Below are 18,860 nucleotides of genomic sequence, written 5' to 3' on the forward strand. Positions count from 1 at the left end.
TTTATTTTGAGCTGCTGTTGAGAATTGTTACAATATAGAGAAGATGGAGAGTCTTCCATTGTAAACAGTTTTAGACAAAGTTTCTCAGTCTTAATGTCTGTCACAAACTCTTAACCCTCTCTCACAGAAGAGAGTAGCTACAGGTCAGTTTTGCTTTTAACATTATAATATCACTAAAGTGATGTTACATCCCAATGTGGTGTAAAATGCAGTGTTAAATAAAAAGGCAAGATTTCAGAGTTTTAGAACAGGGTAGAAGTAAATCAAGAATAACAAAACCAGATGGCAATAAAACTCTTTACGTGAAGAAAGTAGAATAAATAGGAGATATTTTAACAGGCAACCTGCAGCATGGTGTTTTCTCTTACTTTTTTCAGCCCGAGCACTCACTTCATCCTTGTGGGGATCTGAGTATGGGAAACTGTGTTCAGATATGCTAGTCATTTTATGGTGTCCATCCAACTGCATTATTCATACTGGAGAGTGGGATGTTTATTTAGGCATTTCTAGTATTTTCTGATCTTTATATAATAATTGGGTAGCTTTGGCAGATAAGTATTGTTTTCATTTGATTAACAGACTACATTGTATTAGAAGACTTCAATGTGAAAGGTTCATCGGTTAATCACTGTGCTCTGTCTTTCACTATTAATAAAGTAGGTCGTATATTTCACTTAGATTTGGTTTTTGTAATTTATTTAGCATGTTTTATTACCTTCAGCTGATGGTGAAGGAGGGATGGAAGATGAAAGTCGATCAGTCAGTGGATTTCTCCACTTTGACACTGCTTCCAAAGGTAACCATTATGACTGTTGATTTTTTTATTGGTAAAGTGTATCTGCTCCTGAACAGGCAGGAGGGCCACCATCAGAAAGGACATTTCAGAAAAGAAAGTAATAGGTGTTCTAAATAGCAGCAGTACGTGAAACAGTTTTATTTAGTGTGGGGGGGAAAAAATAAAGAACATTGATACAGATGGTTAGAGTGAGTGAAAAACACTAAACTGGAAAGGCAGTTTGAAGAGTGTGTATCTGTATCTGTGCAAGGATGAAATGGGAGAGTGGTGGTCTATCAAATTTATTGCTAACAGTAGAAAGAGTGAGACTTTTGCTAAGCTTGAACATATTTGTATTTTTGTGGCAAAGAATATAAGTCCCACATAAATAAATGAATTCAGGTTCCTTATGGTTTCTTAACAAAAGACTGCAATGATTATAATTGAAAACCAGCTTGGTTTCATTTAGGGGAAAAAACTAGTCTTGTGTTTGTAAATATTGGATGACATGCATGTACAACAGGGGAACTATACAATATAAGATATCTTAAGAATTTAAGGGCCTTAGAAAATACTTTTAGACCTATTATATAGATTGAAAGCACTTTCTGAAGATTTAATGCTTTATTTTGAAACTTTACACATTAAGATAAAGATTTAGATTTACAAAGGTAAATTAAGCTCTTTTTTGTTAATTTTTTGATTTTGCTTTGATACCTCTGAATAAAATTTGAATTAATTTTCATTTTCAGTACGCAGAAAAATCTTAAATATCCTGGATTCAATTGACTTCAGTCAGGACATTCCAGAGCCTTTACAACTGGATTTTTTTGACTGGGCTCAGATTGAGCAAGTCATTGCGAATTGTGAGCACAAGAATGCACGTGGGCAAGTGGTCTGCAATGTCAAGGTTAGCGCTGGTCTTTGTTTTCAAGTTGCATGTGCTATTTTATATCTTAATAATAATAATAAAAATCAGTGTGTTAATAATACTTTGAAACTTGCTTTTACATAAAGGTGTTTGTTTCAGATAGGTATTTCTTTGGTTACCAGTAGACACGTGTACCTAGCACTACATATGTGTACAGAATTACATATGCAACTTTATTGTGTACTGCAGTAGTTCTTTGGGAGGCTTTATCTAAGATTGTGACGCATTGTGATGATTACTTGACAATGTATTATAAATAGTATTATATGAAAAATTTATGACCGTAAGAAGTGAGTAAAACTTGTTTGAATCCCAGTCCATCTGTTGCATCTGTCACTATGTAGCCATCCCCTAGATTCTTTTAGGAGGTACAAATACATCTCCTTCGACACTTGTCCTAGTTTTGGCTCAAACACCGTTAACTTTCTTCATTGTAGCTGGCATAGCATTGTGTTTTGGATTTAGGATTTGAGTGATGCTCCTAACACTTTCATCCTTTAGTTGTTCCTAAGCAATATTTACTTAGTTAAGGACTTTTTTAGCTTCTCAAACCACCCACCAGTGAGTAGGCTGTGGGCACAGGAAGCTGGGAGGAGACACAGCCAGAACAGCTGACCCAAAACTTGGCAAAGTTCCAATACCACATGATATATCATGCTCAGTGTATAAACTTAGGGGAAAGCTGGCTGTGGGCTGCTGCTTAGGAACTGGCTGGGCAGCGGTTAGCAGGTAGTGAGTAATTGCATTTGTGCATCTCTTGTTTGTATTATTCTAAATGTTGTACTATTCCCTCCTGCTTTCCTTTTCTGTCCTATTAAACTGTGTTTAACTCAACCCGCAAATTTTACTTTATTTTTCCCCCAGTTCTTTCCCCTACCCCATTGAGCTAGGGAGTGAATGGCTGTGTGGGGTTTACCTACATGCCAGGTTAAACCATAACATCATATAGTTTCACTTTTAATTTCAGTACGTTCACAGAGTTCTGGTTGCAGAAGTCAATGCCCTGCAAGGAATGGCAGCAATAGGCCAGAGACCTTTACTTATGGAGGTAAGTACAGAGGAAGTTAACTACTGTTTGTTGTTGCTCTTGGTGGATATCATATGCTGTCAAGCAGTAAGCTTTACTATAAAAGATTGTGGATATGAGTCCTAACTTAAGTTAGTAATTCTTGAAGATAAAAACACCAAAACTGATAAGGTAAGGTACTTCTTGCCGTACTGTTCTCTAAACAGCTGGCCTGGAGTCTTTCCTTTTTTTCTCTAGCCTCTTCCCTCCCCATTAGTGATAACAATTGCAACTTCCACCCCACTGTACAGAAAGCAGTAACACACTGGTGTCAAGATTGGCTGTTGACAAGTACAGTGTGTTCATCTTACAGCTAAGATCATTTTGCCTTCCTCTCACAGGGGATGCTGATTTATTTTTCCTCTTTTCTACACAGATACAGTTTCAGTGAACTTGGACATAATTATTTTCTGAGTTTCCTGCCATCTTTTAAATTAAGTGGAAATTGGCTAAGTGGATGCAAAGGATAAAGGAGAAATTACTCAGACTAAATGGGAAAAAAGACACAAATAGTTTTTTAATAGTTGTTTTTCTTTCAATTTAAAGTGCTCAAAAAGAATTTTCATGGTCAGCTTTTTTCCTAGGAGACTGAGACATTCATGATGTTTGCACTGTGAAATACAGCTCAGAAATGGAATGGGCTACCTTGTTAAACTAGTAATAGCAGCTTGTTTGTAATAAGCTAAAGACTTAACATTTTATTCTGAAGACTACCAGTAATAGATAAAATTCTCATCTTGAAGTCTGTTTTTGCCATGAATTTCTTTTAGCACGTTGTAACTGTGTTTCTTTGTGATGGGTTTTCAGGAGATCAACACTATCCTGCAGTACATAGTGGAGCGGAACAAGCTGCTGCAATGCCTCCATGCCAAGAGGCATGCTCTGGAGTCATGGAGACAGCTGGTGGAAATCATACTCACTGCCTGCCCCCAGGATCTCATACAGGCTGAGGACAGGCAGCTGATTATCCGGGATCTGTTGCAGGATGTGCATGACAAGGTAGTGCTCTGCTGGAAATCAGCCCTCTCTTTGAACTTTGTTGCTGCATCTTTTTATGTGAAAGTGCTGCAATTTTGATTGTAATCCAAAAAGATTTTGTCTGCCTTTAGTATTCTTTCTAGTTTTCTGATTGCTGCTATGCTGAAGTTGAATCCCCTTTGGACATAGGGGATAGTGTGTATTCTTGCATAGCTACTGTTGAACTGTGAACCATATTTTGACAGATTTCAGAGGCATTTCAGTATCATCCAGCATGATGGTAGTCTGGAAAAGGTGTGTGAAAAGAAACAGCTTGCTTTGATGAGAAACAAATAATAATTTACTGAAGGCTGAAGGCAAACTGCTGCATTTGCTAATTTACTGCGTTTAAACAACTCAATGCAAATCCTGCTGCTGCTTTTGAAAAAATAAAGAGTTGAATGAAGCTTCAAAGTAGAAAAACTAAAGATTTTACAATTGGAAGGGCTTTTGGAAGTGTGAGAGTTTGTCTTAAAAGTCTAGGTGTTTTACTACTAAGTTATAGTTATAATTTGAGACAGACTAGACAGTTACTACTGATCCCATCCATTCTAAAAGGCAAAATTTAATGAGAGATCGTTGTATTTTTTAGTCTGCTGTAGCATTATTATTTTTTACCTTATTGTGAGAGTTACGTGGTTTGTAGTTCTGATTAATAGTTTTGTTTTGAGAAATATATATATAATGTTGTCTTTGCAAGGAAAAAAGTAACCTTTCTTTGGTTTTGTTTTTGTCGCTTCCATTATTTTTTTCTGTAGGATTTACCTAAAGGTTACTTACTTTAAGTGGAGTGCTGGTTTTATTTTTTATTTGAGTGAAATTAAAAAACAGGAAAAAGGAAGGCCTTCACTAGCTGAAGAAATTTCTTTCCTAAAATCTTTACAAAGAGGAAATTCCAGACTCTTAATTTTCTGTAACACCTTGGTGAAGACTTCTGTGAAGTTGAGAAGAAAATTATTACTGTCTATTGAAAATAATTGAACCACTGTTCAAAATTACTATATTGCTTAAAAGGGAAGTTCCTTCAGTATTAGTGATAAAAATACAAGATTTACCTTCTAAATAATAGTGAGCAAACTTCCTGTTAGTGTTTTTCCATGTTGTCTTAATGTTTCTTTGATGATCAGCCCTTTGGGTTTTTTAAGTAGTACCTTTACATTTTTAATGGTAATAAAATAGCTGTATAGCAAAGAATGTACCAGTTATTCTTTCCCTAGCTTAGGTTTAGGTATTTTACTAATCAAGCATCTCAAATGTCAACATATTTCTTCCCTTTCTGCCATCTAGATTTGATTATTGGCCTGCCTGTGATTTATGTAAAAATCCCAGAATGCTAATGGTCTTCTCAATTAAAATATGTTCAACTCAGGTTTCTAAACAAGTTTCTGACATTACTGATTTTGATGTGTTTTAAATACTGTCATGTTATGAAATCCTTAGGCGTACATAAATTAAATAGTTGTGAGAGACTAATTTAATTACTTTAATAACTCATGAAATCCAACACTTGAAAACATTTTTTTTCTTTTGCTTTTTTTTTTTTTCTTTCTACTTCTGTATTAAGATCCTTGATGATGATGCAGCTCAGGAGTTGATGCCAGTGGTGGCAGGGGCTGTGTTCACTCTGACTGCCCACCTGAGCCAGTCTGTGAAAACGGAGCATAAACAGCCACTTGCACTCCCTATGGCAGGACAATCACAATATGTCTTGATGCTGGATGGTTCTTTTACCTCATCACCTGGCTCTGAGAGCATATCCATGGGTTTTGCTTCCATTGGTGACTCCTCCCTCCATATCATCTTAAAAAAGTTGCTGGATTTCATTTTGAAGACAGGTATGTTGACTTTTGCAGGGTGTGCATGTGAATCACAACTGCCAAGATTAATAAGATGGGCTGAGCCACTTTCAGATACTGCACTGAAGATTTTTGTTAGTCAGTTACATGGATCTTACATGATTAGTATAGCTATAAGTGATGTTAACAACAACAAAAAAAGAGCAAATACTTTTTAAAAAAATCTGAACAACAAACAGAAGAGAGATATGTAAATAACTCTAAAGAGAACTTCATATTGTCATTCTTTCGGAACGGCATAAACTTGCTGAATTTACTCATACAGTTTTATGCAAACACTAGAACTTCACCTTAAGGAATCTAGTTGTTTTGTTTATTTCTGCCAGAACTGCCCTAAGAAAGTTAAATTAAGTGCCAGTGGAAGATGATGTTATGGAATTTACATTTGTTTGGTTTTAGTTGTGAATGTTTCCTGTTAACAGGTGGTGGCTTCCAGAGAGTGAGGACGCACCTTTATGGATCCCTGCTTTATTATTTGCAGATTGCCCAGAGACCAGATGAACCAGACACTTTAGAAACAGGTGTGGTCCAATTGTATTTGGAAAAGAGCAAAAAATAAGTTATTAAATCCTGGAGGGTACAGTTTCTGCATACTGTGTTATCTTTGGAAATAGATAGAAAACATCTTGCTCCAAGAGCCTCTGAAATTAATTACTTATGCCTTCACATCTTTGTGTACACTCATACCCTAGTGATCCTATTAAAAAAACCCCAAAACAACAAAACAAATTCTAAAGCAAAAAAAAGTGCAAAACACCAACCACACAAAAAAACCTCAAAACAGACGACAATGATTATTTCATACCCATTCTCTTCCATTGTCTGAAGATCCCGCTAGGGAAGAAACAAACACAAAAACCTCACACACCCCACCACCGTCCCCTCCCAAAAAAATAAGCAAAAAATAAGCCAACCAGAGTTGCTATTTATCTGACAGTGCTTATGGTAAATATCACATTCTCTCTGTGAATGGCTAAAATACTTGAATTGTTAGTGTTTCTAATTATTTAGAGACAAGGATTGAGAAAAAATCTTGGGGCTAGTACCTGCATGCAGACTTTTACTTGGCCTGCTTTATGAGCTACAGTAGTAAAAGAAAAAAGACAACCTATGAATTTGTTATAATCTCATTGAAGTGTATGACCAATTTTGGTTTCATTCTCTCCCATTTAAATCACTTTGTTAACTTAGCTCAGAATGAATGCTTTGCTCCCTGTAAAAGTTCATCAAATCTTAGGATGGTTTGGGTTGGAAGGAATCTTTAAAATGATCTCATTCTAACCCCTTAACATGCGCAGGTGCACCAGACCAGGTTGCTTAAAGCCTCATCCAAACTGGCCTTGAACACTCCCAGTTTTAGGCCTGTTAGTTTATCTGTGTAACAAGTACTGAACATTTGAATTATTTTAAGCAGTTTACAAAGATGATGTATGTATACAGACCCACACTTCTTACTCTGGCTGGTCTGTGTGATATTCAAGGAAGGGTGGATTTGTAGAACATTTGCTGTTCATTTAAAAAACTCTTGACCATTGTTTGGGGCATTTCTGTTGCATGGTGTAGAGAAAATGCCCTGAAATATGTAACATCAGCTGTAGCTAAGCTAATGCTAAGACGACCATCATTTTTGTTTGTTTCATTTTTTATTTGCTTTTTACAGCTAAAAAAACTATGTGGGAACATTTGACAGCTCCTGAAGATGTGTTTAGTAAATTGCAACGGGAAAACATGGCAACTATTGAGAGTTATGGGGCAGCTCTGATGGAGGTGGTCTGTCGTGATGCTTGTGATGGCCATGAGATTGGCCGGGTAAATTAATCTGTTCTTTTAAAATTACTGTTCTGTTTGTTTTAAAGAACATCATCTGTGCAGAGATAGGAAGTTTCATGAGGTAGAACTAGAACATTTCTGTAGATACTGGATCTGTTTCATGTTTCTGTTGTCTGACTCATCCTTCCAGTTGCTGAAAGAAGCCTCATACATGTATATTAATTTTTTTCTCAATAAGGATATGCGTACTATTTTTTAAAAACAAGGGTAGAAAGTTCTGCTGCAAAAGGTGTAGCTGAGGACCTCTGTGACAGTTATTTTTTAGTATTTTTAAGTCATGGACTTACCTTGGGAAGATGTGACTTCATGACAAAGTAATTTCTGATAGTAGCTAGTACCTGAGACTCTAGTCAGAAGGCAAACTAGTTTTAAATAGTAATTGTGCTTGAGGCAATACTTAATTAAAATATTTTGCCTTAGTTATTGGTCAAAAATATCTGTAATTTTTTTAAAGAATAGTAGAGAAAGGTATTTGGCTCGTACTATACTAGTGTCAAGAAATCTTAAAATATTTTTCACATAAATGCAGTTGTAGCGAAGAAATGCATTCTGCTTATAAGAAGCTGTTAGAAGAAGCTGCTTAGCATTTTACATTTCTAGGTATTTATTAAAAATCTCATTGATCTTATAGGTTTAATTCTGTTTTTGTTTGTTCTTCTTCCCTCATCCAGATGCTGGCATTAGCTTTACTTGATCACATTGTTTCAGTAGACAAGCAGCAGCAGTGGCTTTTGTATCTCTCGAATAGTGGGTACCTGAAGGTGCTTGTGGATAGCCTGGCAGATGATGATCTGGTCCTTCAGAGCTTGCTCACACCTCAGCCCCCTTTGCTGAAGGCACTGTACACCTATGAGTCCAAAATGGTAACAGTACTTTAGAAATGATTTTGTGTTACAGTGTTTATTTTTAAATTTTACTTTTTAGTAAAAAGTTGTTTGTCTGCACTTTGCATTAATTGTACTCAGAGATGTTAAGGAAGCTTTCCTGTGTGACCATTCAAAAGCACTCTGGCAGTCATACTTTTGCACCCCTGGAGATTTTAACTGCTGGGACAAAGCCCCTTCGCAGTGAGCAGCTCCAGTGACTGATGGGTGCCCCACTTGACTCCCTGCCCTCACCACACTCACACACTTGGACCAGGTTTCCGTACTGGTTTGACCCCAGGTTTCCCAGGGCAGTCTCAGATCTGGATCCTTAAAATGATTTAATCATGGTGCAACAACAGAATAAGAGCTCGAGCTGATGCCTCTGAGGAGGGACCCAGAATAAAGGAATCCCCCTGGGTTTTTATACCCTCAGCAGTCTGGGGTCTTCCAGCGGAGTCCTCATCTCCTTCTGTGTCTCTGAGTTGTTCCTCTGGCTGGTGCCCCACATCCCTTGTGGCCTTTGTTTAGCAAAGGGTGGGCAGTCACAGGTTCGTGCCTGGGGCTCCTGCCACCCAGAGCTCAATCTGCAGCTGCATCACAGCTGCACACTGAGCTACCTGCACTGAAGGTATTCCTTACTGATATTTTACTAAAATAATATATTTGAAATGACGCTAAAATCAAGTGAAAAAGTAGACATTTTAAGTTTCATTGTGCATCTCCAAAACTTAACCTTCTCTACTCCTGTGCAGGCATTCCTCACTCGAGTAGCCAAAAGTCAGCAAGGGGCATTAGAGCTGTTGCGGTCTGGTGTGATTGTGCAGCTGGCACAGTGCCAAGTGTATGACATGCGACCTGAAACAGATCATCAGGGGTAAGTGTTACTTGTCTGGCCGATGGTGAAACCATAATACAGTCTTCCTGAAAGCACATCACATCTTTTTATAGCCTCATGAGTTTTGAGTAATGATTTGTGGGTTTATTCTTTGTGTTATGTTTCTTAAACCTGTTAGTTCAGTCTAAAGCTACCTTTTGTTGAGAGCAAAATTTCAGATGTGGGTGTGAGATTGTATTTGCATGCTAATTACTTAGACTACGTAAACTATTTGATATCTCAGATAAAAATGATTAATGTATTATTATTAAATAATTCATAATGTAATGTTTGAAAAACAGCTTACACTGTAAACTTATTTTGGGGGCTTTGCAGAGTTTGTCCTCCACCATAAAGCACTGAGAGAGCAGTTAATTAAATGCTATTTCAGGAATATTTTATTATGTGTTTTTTTTTTTTTTAATTGACGGTTATATATTGCTTGCAAGTTTCTTGGTGTGTTGCCACATTAGTCATTGTGAGGTGATTGAGAGAAGATCTCAGAGAAGGAAATTCCATATTTAGGGGAAATTACCTAGGTTGATTTCAAGCCTTGGTCCCTGTTTTAAATTGACAGTTTTTAGTGACACACTGGGAGTTCAAACACTTTGGAAAAATTTAGGACTTAGACAAGGTATACTATTTGAAAGTTCCAGTTGGACGTAATAAGATTGTATAAAATCTACAGGACATTTGTGGAGGACTGTATTTGACAGTTGTTTTAGGATTAAGCACAACTCTTCCTAAAATATTTGAGAATACCTAGTTTTGTATTGTACCAGTAAGCAGGTATCATATTTCTGCAAAGTTTTCTGGTTTAGTGTAGCATAATACAAAGAAGTAATTTTCCCTGCTTAAAGAAAATACATGGCAGTAGCTCTGTATCATAAATGTGTTGCTTTTCCAATATAAACTCAGTTCAGGTCTAGACCTCTTACTGAAATATGAGTGGTTTTGGGTTCTTGAGTGACTGTAGGCTGAGGCTCTGCCTCACTAGTGGACTTCACTCTTCTTGAACTCTTTATCTTTTTTTTTCTCCCTTTTTCAATCTCTTAAGAATGTATGCAATGAGAGATCCCCCAGTCTTCATTCCTGCTCCAGTGGAACGTTATCGCCAGATTCTTCTTCCAGCTCTTCAGCTGTGCCAAGTGATTCTCACATCCAGCATGGCACAACACTTGCAAGCAGCGGGACAGGTAAGTTCCAAAACATGCTTGACTTTCACTACTATTCCTTATTCAAAGGAATTATATGTGCCTTTGCTCTGATAGTAAGCTGCTGGGTTCTTTTTAAATGCCATCCTCACTGGTGCCCAAGGTCTTATAAAATTCTTTAGAAACGTTGCTTCCTCTCTGCCTGATGTTAAATTTTGAGTCTTTTTTTTTTTTTTTTTTTTTTTTTTTTTATGCAGGTTTTGCAGTTCCTAATTTCCCATTCAGATACCATTCAGGCAATCCTGAGGTGTCAAGATGTAAGTGTTGGATCTCTCCAGGAGCTGGCCTCCCTAACAGGAATAATCAGCAAGGCAGCATTGCCTGGTAGGAACTGCAGTTTTGAAATATCAACCCCATCTGCATAAATCTCAGGCTTTGCTTTCTGTTAAGAAACAGTAAGATAGAAGAGAATATCCATGACAATCCAGATTTCTTTTTTGACATGTAGAGCTCTGAGAAAAATAAAGACATATTAAATAACTTTGCTTGATGTAAATATGGTGGATTTGCAGTAGACATAGTGCTCTTACCCATATGTATCTGACTTTCCATTTTCTTTTCATCATGCTACTTCACACTAAATACTTTGTGTCTCAGAGGTGACTTGCAAATAGAACTGCTCAAAAGTGTCTGTGATATCTTCAAAAAACAATTTTTATTCAATAAGGTCTGTAACTGAGGAAATTAAGATAGAAAATTGTTTGCATATCCATTTTTAAAATATCTTCTCTATTTATTTAAGATATAAAATTTCCTGGGGGGAGCACTGCAGATTAGCATACTGCCATTTCTCTTGGGTGACTTCCCTTCATGAAGAGTTAATAATGATCATGATGGGTATAGTGGTTTCTTCTGCATGCTTACCAGTTCAAAATAACTTCTCTATTTTGATTTAATGGTTTTCTTTGTTCAGGAGGGATACTGTTTGACTACAGTAGAAAGAAGTGCAGAACTGTTGGTTAAGCCTAGGTGCTTCTTTGCTTACAGTATACAGAGCTTTGCACAACAGCTGTAATTTCCATGCCAGCCTCCCTTCCTCCTTGCCCCTATTTGACTACTTACCAGAACAGAAAGCTACATGCTGTTATGCATCTTCTGGTAGCTGCATTCATATCTGAATTTTTTTTTCTGAATGTTTTGCTCAAAAAATATGCAAAATACAAGTAGAATGTTTGGCTGAAATATTTCTGATCTTATATTTAAATGTATATGCTGCATAAGTCTTTTTAAAAAACCCCAAACAAACAGTTATTTAATGGCTGTATCTTTTATCAGGAGTGTTAAATGAGCTGGATGTGGATGTTAATGAGGGGACACAGATGGAGCTACAAGGACACATAGGGCGATTTCAGGTAATAAAGTCATATGTTTAACCCATGTCCTTTTACATTGGGCTATCGAGATGTGTTTCTGATTTTTTACTTTGAATAGTAGCAGTTGGGAAAGAGATGTTTTTCAGCATCAAGAAGAATGTGTAGTAGTTTGAGGGTTTTTTTGTGGAAGTGGGATGGGATTTTGGTGGTTAGTTTTTTGATGTCTCCCCACACTTCCCTGTCCAGTAGAAGAGATAACATTTGGCAATGTTGCAGGGTTGCATCAGGGACTTTGTTTCCCTTCCTGGCTTAGGACTTACGTGAAGAGAAAAGTTTGAAGCCAACACCAAGGCATATGGAGTAATGCAGAAACAGTGTGTTACCACTTTGGCCACAAGCATGTCTCCAGCTCAAAAATTTGGTGTATCAGACACGCTAGTTGTTCATTTATTTGTTACTGAATTAGTTTTTGTACTCTGCTTTTACCAGACTTACCTTCAGATTTTGTTTCTTTATGTAGGTAAAGGTGTTTTAGGTGTGGGAATGGGTAAACCTAAACTGTCATTGATAGTATTCTGTATAATAGTCTGCAAAAGACACAAGAAAAGTTATGCACTTGTGAATTGCACTCATTTCTCATTGGCAGTGTTTTAAGGTGCCATTAATTTCTAAATTAAATTAAGGTAAGTTAAAACACTAAAAACTTGAAATTTGTTTACAAAATGCTATAAGTCTTATTTGTATTGCTTTCTTAATACTGTGTTTTAAGGGGCATGTGTCATTTAAGTGAAAAGAATCATGCACTTCATTAATTGAGATGGTAATTTAAATGTTCATTTCTTATGGCAGCGCCAGTGCTTAGGACTTCTGAGTCGGTTTGGAGGATCAGACAGGCTACGTCAGTTCAAGCTGCAAGATGATAATGCAGCAGGAGACAGAGTGAACAAGAGGGATGAAATTGAGTTGGCCATGCAACAGGTAAGGACACAAGATGCTAGAATATCTAGTCTCAACATTTTACCTGCTGTGCAGATTTGTTATCACAATTTCATACAATAGTGATGATGCTCTACACTGGTTTTAGTGTGGTATAGGAGTCCACATTTTATTTAACGTAACTCTTGAAAATGTAATACATTTGCAAAACCTTTGTTGTTTTGCATACAAACTCTGTGAATTTTGAAGCCTTAAATTAATCAGAAATTTTCAAACTCAAAGCTCTGTATAGAGGGCAATAGCTAACACTAATTATCCAGAAATTTTAGCTAGCAGGTTTGATAAAGAGGCAAAGATGCAGGTCTTAGACTTGCAGTAGAAGAGAGTCTGTAACTGATGAGAAAACAGAATCATCACATACTGGTGAGAAGAGAGGAGCAAAGCATTGTTGCTCACTGACATTTATCCATGTAAAATTTAATGCTCCAAAGCCTGCAGATACTGCAATTGACATGCTGTCTTTTTTTTTTTTTTTTTTTCCTTTGTTGGCAGATCTGTGCAAATGTGATGGAATACTGTGAGTCACTGATGTTGCAAAGCGCCCCCAGTTTCCAGCACACTGTTTGTCTGTTTACTCCCAGCCTGTCAGAGTCAACCAACCGAGATGGGCCTCGGCAGGGTGAGCTTTTTGACTTGCTGTTTTATGAGCCTGAACAGTGTGATGTGACATTTGGGCTACTAGAAAATTATGAACCAGAGGCTGTAGTTTCACATACTCTTTAAGTCACTTCATACCAACACTGTAGCTGCTCACTCTCTCATTCTAGAATCCATGCTTGTTCAATCTTGTGCAAAGCCATATCACTAGTTAAAATAAACAAATTGGTTTTTTTATGCACAGCCTCAGAAATAATGTCAGTAAAGGAATGTGTGTATGTAAATAAATAGCACAAGACAGGGGAAGGTCAAGATTTCTCCTTTTTTCAGCATCTGTGCTGGATTACATTATTTTAAACTAGCACCTCATTTATGACATGCAAGACGTATTTTGATGCTGATTGGAACTCTATTACAACACATGGCAAGAGTTTACACTGTTACTCTGCAGTTGAATGGCTAAAATATGTAAATAGTAAGTCTCCTAATCTAGTTACATTTCACATGTTGTACTCAGTACTGCACTAGGCTGACTGCCTTTTAGTACTTCAGTCACAGAACTTTTTGCCTAGACTTATATTTGTGTTACTTCTGACACAAGTGCAAACTATACTTGCCAGTGCTTTCCTGTCTTTCACTGGGTTATTGATGGAGAGCATAGCTTATTGATTTCTTGGGCTTTTTTTAGTTTTGTTTTCTTATCTTTAACATGTTGTCTAGATACACAAACACCAGTGGTCCCATATTGGCACTTGCCTGGCCTGGGCATTATTGTTTACCTGCTGAAACAGAGCACTAGTGATTTCTTCAGTTACTATGACAGCCATCGTCAGAGTGTTAACAAACTGCAAAATGTGGAGCAACTGCCACCAGATGAAATAAAAGAGGTAATTGTTCTTCTGACTCTGTAGTTTCTGTATTGTAGTAACTTGGACACAGCTGTAACAAAGGCTCCAAAGCATCTTTGAAAAGCAAGTAGTTCCACTTCTTTTGCATATTCTTTTCTACTGTTGGTGAAGGTGGTCCATAGAATGAGAGATCTAAAACTTTAGGAAAAATATTTGGCTTAACTTTGTAAAAGTTATGATTTTTATTGTAGTTGTTTAGAGAAGGGTTTCATCTTTCCATTTTTTGGTCAGCAAGGTTATGCAAATTCAAAATAGAGAGCAAAGTTTTAAAGATATAGTAGCATACAAGAAAGTTCCAGATATTAATAAGTAATCTTATTTGCTTATTTCACTTGATGTTCTGTGATTTGCTACAGTCTTTGTTTTTTCTCTTCCCATCACAGTTGTGCCAGTCAGTTATGCCAGCTGGGGTTGACAAGATTTCCACTTCCCAAAAATACGTATTGGCAAGGCGGCGCCTGGTGAAACTAATAAATAACAGAGCCAAGTTGCTCTCCCTCTGTTCCTGTATCCTTCTAAACTTAAAATGACCCTCAAGGTGATGATCCATAAAAGCAGAGAGACAGAAACAGGGTTTTTTTCCTGGATTTCTGACCATTTCGAACAAAAATATTTTGCAAAAAGTAAATTTGAAATACTGACAATTAACTTCTAAGGGTATTGCTCTGCTATTGCCAGAATGTAAGGATTTTCAAGTTAGCAATTCCCATTTTTAAACCCAGCTAGAACTTTTTGCAACATGCTAATAAAGGAATTGTTACAGCCCAGCTCTTCAATTTTAGTGTCCAGACCCCATAAACATTCACACATATCTAAGTGTGGTGGAAGAAATACTTTGAAAAATAATTTTGATGTGTCTGTCATAATAGGAGTTGCTAGTCTTACAGCCAATCTTTCATAAACCTAAATCTCATAAATGCCAGTAATTCTAGGGAAACAACCAGTCATTCACAAAAGAATTGTCTTCAACAGATCATGATTTTCCTCTGCAACCTCCCTTGGGAAAGATGTGTTTTTGCACGCTTCACTGTTTTCACCCCAGATGCTACTGCCATCCCCCCCTTTATAACCTCAGCTTTAATTTACTGTGTGCAGCTGAGGTACCTTTACAAACATGAGCTCCGTACTCTGCTCTCCTCCTGAGGGCTGGATTGAGGCTCTGCAGGGTGATGAAGACAGTGAGTGTGAGCGATCCGTCACTGGGCTGTGGCGCTGAAGGAGGTGACAGGTGGTTGAGATGACATCCTCAGCTGTTTCCAAGTGTGTAAATATGCTCATACAGTAAATGTACAATCCAAAGACAACCAAATTTGAATCCTTCACTGAGATGTGTCTGCAGATATCATAGAAATATGTCTCTTCATTCTTTGGCGCCATCTGGAACACTACCTACTGCACTGCACACCCACTGACTCCCAAGACCCACTGCTGTTTTCTAGGATGTCATTTAAGAAAGGAAAGCTGCAAGGTAAAGTTTCTCAAACATCAAAATGCCTTTGAATAACTTCTGATGGTTAGCTTTAAAACTGATTTCCTATATTAATATCTTGCCTTTTATATTTAATAAGAGATTTTGATTGGATTTGGCACACCTTTGGATATTCCACTGGAGAACTGGCAATGCTCATATTGTTTACTCATAAACTTCTGGGTTTTGTGTACTACACATTACCTCCAAAGTAAAGTAAAAGTAACTATTTTTTTTTTCTGCTCTTCAAACTAACTGGAGTTCGGCTAATACAATCAGATAAGTGATCCAAAATAGTTTATAGGAAAATACTTTCAATATAATCTAAAATGAAATTAAGAAATAAAGTTAATATTGGTGTTTTTGGGGGGATTTTAAGTTCATCAAATTTCTTCTTTTAAAAGAAGAAAGAAATGGAAGGAAATCAGGCACAGTGGATTTGTGGAAGAGTCTTTTGCTTAAAGTGCCATGTTGTGTGATCCAAACTGTTTATGACTCACTCTCTATGTATTTTCTTGAAATCATTTAAGTCAAAAATTAGTATAATTTCTAATGCGTAAGTTTACTTTTGGATCGAATTGCAACACTGTTTTAAATTTGTTCTATGACTTGATACAGAGAGTGTGGAGCAGCCAACATAATTTTAACATTTTGTTTTCCATTGCCAGATTCCTTTGGTTCAGAGCCAAGCCTGGATTTCAGTAGTAGACTGAATCGAGTGAGCCAGCACGATATAGAACAGGTGAGACGTGCTCTGCTGCAGGGTACAGAGAGTCTGCTCCTGGCTACCATTGGGAGCAGTCTGACTGTTGTTTTCCCACTTCTGAGCAACCTGCACTAACACCAACAGCATAGAATTTAATTTAGGATTAGTGAAGCATTACAAAATTGGTTTTGGAAAATACTGTGAAACAGATGGCACTTTTGCTGCTGTGCATGTATCTTTGAATCTTAATATGAAGAGTTAAGTAAAAAATGAGCTGTAAGTACAAAATAGAGTAATTATTTTTCTCTTACCAACCTGTCAAACAGTGTTTTTTAATAACAGCTTTCCAAAACCACCAGATATCCTTGAAAGAGCTACAGTATGAGGGCAAGTTTTTCAATTTTCTGTGATGCAACTGTTCACTACAGGTCACCTTCAACTAGGCTATAGAGAAATCAGATCAAAAGGGTAACAGGAACTGAGGAGACTATCAATTGTGAATGGTAGAAGTAATTTTGACTTACAGAGAAATTTGACAGTTTGTGTAAATTTGATGCAGAGGTGGCAGGAAAAAAGGTATTTATTAATAGATCCCACTGACATTTCTATGACTGTGCAGAAAAAAATTCTATTCTTCAAAGCTGCAGTCTCAAGAACCTTTGTAAGATCTAGAATTGTAAGGAAAGTCTCTGTGTGTTTTGTGATGAGGCATCTGTCATTTATTTTGTTTGTTCAAAAATAGTGTACAGTATAATCTTGGTAAAATACTTAAAATGTAGTTAATTCAGTGACTCTTTACATATGCATTAATGAAAAAAGGTTGTTGGTGCACATGGACTCTTTAAAGAGTCCTTAAAGGACTAAGAAAATTTTAACTGGAAGATGTGTTTGTATGACTCTGACTGAAGAAGCTGAATTATAAACAATAATTCCTAAAACAGAATAAGTAGTACTTATTAGAGAAATCAGAAAAACCCATTCCTTGGAAAGCAGGTCAGAGAATAAATCATAGTGAAGGGGTTGACAGGCAGTGGATGATAAGCTGGTATTTCAAAAAGAAAAGATTATGTATTGATGACTGCGTCTGTTTCTCAGCTTCAGATTGAAGCCACAAACAGCTTTGGTGAATCTCTGCAGAAGAAGGTCCTGGACATCGAAGGTTTATATTCCAAGGTTCGCTCACGGTACACCTTTATCCAAGCGCTCGTTCGGCGAATCCGTGGTCTCCTAAGGATATCGAGGACCTAGAAGACACTTGGTACATGCTGCTTGCCCAGTCAAGCAGTGTACTAGGGCAAGCCTTCTGGATCATTGCATTTTATAGATCAAGCGTTTTCTAAATACTATCAAAATTATTTTGTTACTTTTTTTATCCCTGTGGATGAGTTTTGTGTATTCTTTCCTACTGCTCCCAACTTGACGTAAAAAATAAAGAATTCTTTTCAACTGTAAATTGTAATAATGTAAAAGTTTCAAGCAAGAAAGAATTCTAATGGAGTTTCCTCAAGGAAACTAGGGAAGTTCTGCAGCTGTGATGATACTACATTTGTAGATGCTTTCAGAGGAAACTAAAGCATCTTTGTCTGTGTTGTTCCTGTTTCACACACAGATTTAATGAAATCATAGAGTTCACGTTTCATCATTTGCAGTGTGATTACTGTGGTGTGGATTTTATATTCATTTTGCACTGTGAACTGCTACTTCCTGCTCCCCCTCATCCTGCCTTTTTATCAGCTGAAGGAAGTACAAACTTCTTCTCTTTGAACAAGTTTAAATGAGAAGAGTGATAAAAGTCATGGAAGGTAACTGCTATAGGTTTGGTTCTTATGGCTGGAGGAGTGAGTAAAGGTTTCTGTGCTTTTCTTGCTGTGACACAATTATAAAGACAGAATAAAGGAAGCCAGTAATTGTGAATGGGAGATTGGTTCTGTAGTCAGATTGTTCTCCTATAAGACTTTCATATATCCTTGTATCTTCTGTAAAAAAGCTATTAAAAAAGGCGTGATCAGTGATAATTGACATGTGTTGCACTTCTCCCTTAGCTCAGTCGATCTTATGTTCCAGTTCATGTGTGCCTTGTGCATTGTTTCCTGAGTTTTTGTCACATAATAGTTCACATTTTTTGAATTTTTATTTACTTATCTGCACACCCTAATTACATGACTGACATCATTTTTATGCAGGGATGAGACAGTGCTGCTGTCGGGTGCGGCCTGTTAGCTAATCCATAGGAGCAGCTTGCTATCCATGTTTTATACAGCTGGACTTTGACTTCCACCAGGCTTTTTCTTGTTTCCCCACCACTCGGAGAACACCAGGCCCCGATCCAGGCAGGGTGCAGGCTGCGAGGACTCCCCGGCCCTTGGGAAGGCAGGCCACGGTTCCCCCGCCCGTTCCCGGAGCCAGCGGGGCGGCCCCGCCCTGCGCGCTCCCAGCGCCGCAG

General features: G+C 37.4%; 1 protein-coding gene across 1 annotated transcript in view; it reads left to right on the top strand.

The window, feature by feature from the left end:
- NUP205 (nucleoporin 205) overlaps positions 1–18,419 on the top strand; it is a 46,050-nt gene extending 27,631 nt beyond the window's left edge. Inside the window, exons 25-43 of the mRNA XM_083859507.1 lie at positions 722–796; positions 1,528–1,685; positions 2,674–2,754; positions 3,580–3,771; positions 5,354–5,624; positions 6,068–6,166; positions 7,306–7,454; positions 8,147–8,338; positions 9,094–9,215; positions 10,273–10,411; positions 10,627–10,753; positions 11,705–11,781; positions 12,592–12,720; positions 13,231–13,357; positions 14,056–14,222; positions 14,627–14,750; positions 15,583–15,711; positions 16,380–16,453; positions 17,513–18,419. Coding sequence (XP_083715633.1) covers positions 722–796; positions 1,528–1,685; positions 2,674–2,754; positions 3,580–3,771; positions 5,354–5,624; positions 6,068–6,166; positions 7,306–7,454; positions 8,147–8,338; positions 9,094–9,215; positions 10,273–10,411; positions 10,627–10,753; positions 11,705–11,781; positions 12,592–12,720; positions 13,231–13,357; positions 14,056–14,222; positions 14,627–14,750; positions 15,583–15,711; positions 16,380–16,453; positions 17,513–17,665 — 2,585 coding nt within the window. The 3' untranslated portion in view covers positions 17,666–18,419. The remainder of the gene's footprint in view (positions 1–721; positions 797–1,527; positions 1,686–2,673; positions 2,755–3,579; positions 3,772–5,353; positions 5,625–6,067; positions 6,167–7,305; positions 7,455–8,146; positions 8,339–9,093; positions 9,216–10,272; positions 10,412–10,626; positions 10,754–11,704; positions 11,782–12,591; positions 12,721–13,230; positions 13,358–14,055; positions 14,223–14,626; positions 14,751–15,582; positions 15,712–16,379; positions 16,454–17,512) is intronic.
- The last annotated feature ends 441 nt before the right edge of the window (positions 18,420–18,860 follow it).

This window comes from Zosterops lateralis, assembly GCF_965231275.1.
Source record: "Zosterops lateralis genome assembly, chromosome: 4".
Classification (NCBI taxonomy): Eukaryota; Metazoa; Chordata; class Aves; order Passeriformes; family Zosteropidae; genus Zosterops; species Zosterops lateralis.